This window comes from Diaphorina citri, unplaced genomic scaffold (assembly GCF_000475195.1).
Source record: "Diaphorina citri unplaced genomic scaffold, Diaci psyllid genome assembly version 1.1 scaffold2065, whole genome shotgun sequence".
NCBI classification, from domain to species: Eukaryota; Metazoa; Arthropoda; class Insecta; order Hemiptera; family Psyllidae; genus Diaphorina; species Diaphorina citri.
In genome coordinates this window covers 51,325-52,866 of record NW_007379490.1, presented here as the reverse complement: position 1 = coordinate 52,866, position 1,542 = coordinate 51,325, and the positions used below count along the sequence as shown (strand labels likewise).

General features: G+C 38.6%; 1 protein-coding gene across 3 annotated transcripts in view; it reads left to right on the top strand.

Annotated features, from left to right (window-relative positions):
* The first annotated feature begins 6 nt into the window (after positions 1-6).
* The window catches only part of LOC103518075 (NADH dehydrogenase [ubiquinone] 1 beta subcomplex subunit 8, mitochondrial-like), a 9,223-nt gene continuing 7,687 nt past the window's right edge, over positions 7-1,542 (top strand). Inside the window, exons 1-2 of one of the 3 annotated variants that reach the window (XM_008483130.3) lie at positions 7-286; positions 751-1,174. In XM_008483130.3, coding sequence (XP_008481352.1) covers positions 178-286; positions 751-1,172 — 531 coding nt within the window. In that variant the 5' untranslated portion in view covers positions 7-177 and the 3' untranslated portion in view covers positions 1,173-1,174. Of the gene's footprint in view, positions 287-750 lie in introns of all 3 variants that reach the window. The other 2 variants (XM_026829967.1, XM_026829966.1) reach the window with 2 other exon arrangements.

Below are 1,542 nucleotides of genomic sequence, written 5' to 3'. Positions count from 1 at the left end.
ATCATTTTTGTGAACTTTTGGGCCAACTTTTCGCCAGAAAATCCAATTTTTTTGTGGATTTCTGGGTTTTCTTCCACCCCAAATCTCTCTCCAAAGCAGGACCTTTGAAAATTAGCAACTCAAACGGTTGGGAACCGTTTTGTAACATCTTGAGAGTTGTGTAGTGAAGGCAGGATCATGAACAAACTACGGGTTCTAAGTCAAGTGAAGTCACTGGGCAAAGTGGTGTCTCTTCAACAGAACTCTGTAAGGACAGCTTTTGTCTACACTCCTGACTGGTTGCCAGGTAAGATCTTTAAATTTTCATGATATTGAATACCTTGTTCATCCTGCCTGAATGAGACTGGTAAGTCCATTTACTCCTGCAGGCTAAACAATGTGATGGGTGAAGTTTACACTTAAGTATTATTTTAACCTTGGTTAAATTATAAGCCAGTACTAGACTGACTTATAGCGTTTAGGTTAATGTCTCTGTCTTGTAGGTAAATGCCAGGTTGGGGGTTCAATTCCCTCCTGGGGTGAACTGTTTCCTAAACAGATGAGATTCATTTTCAGACCAGCTATCTTTCTCCTATCCTGTCTTCTTTGCTCTTTGTTTTGGGATGATACGACAACAGTTTATAAACATTAATAATTATATAATTGATAGTAACAAGAGGTTTCATGGGTAAAAGCTGGCTATGCTGCCATACAGTGCCCAACTTGGTTTGACAAATCAATATTGATTTTTTTCTTCCTTCTTTTTTTTAGGTGAAAGACCAAAAACCGAAGAAGAGCGTAGAAAGGCAGCCAAGAAATACAACCTGCTCCCTGAAGAATACGAGGTACAGCCCGATGATGGTTTTGCTACAGGTGATTACCCGCACTTGCCCCACACTCACTACGACTCGAGAGACCCATTCTATCCTTGGGACTACCCCATGTTCCGCACAAACTACGGGGAACCTCTTCCAAACGATTTTGCTATTTCCCACTACGGAATGGGGTTCAACGAGCAACCTGTGAATCAGCGAATCTCAGTTTGGGAACAGCTTGCCTATATGGTTGGGATATTGGGAACTATTTCTCTTGTCCTGAAATACTTCTGTTGGGAGAAACGCTATTATTACCCCAAGTTTGACTCACCAAAGTACCAAAAGGGAGTTGTGCACTACGGATATCACCAGAAATAAAGATTGATCTTTCTGATTAGACAGAATTTGAGAGGCTGGATTCCTACCATGTTGTTTTGGATTTGTTTTCACTTGATTTTTGTGAAAATAAAAAATAAATGATTTCTTCACTTATTATTATTTTAATTACAAAGATTAAGGGAAAACAAACCTGAAAACCAGTCAGGCGTTTTGCCACCAATTCTAAATGGAAAGTCAACACCATTGTTATTATTAAACATTTTCCTTTAATATCCTGTGTAGGGAACAATCATTCATATTCTACAAAAGGGTTATACACAGAAATAAGAGAACCACCTTTCTTGGCCTATGTTCCATCAGAAATTGATTGTTTCAAATCTTTTTTTTTTTTTTTTTGGTAGTGGTGAAA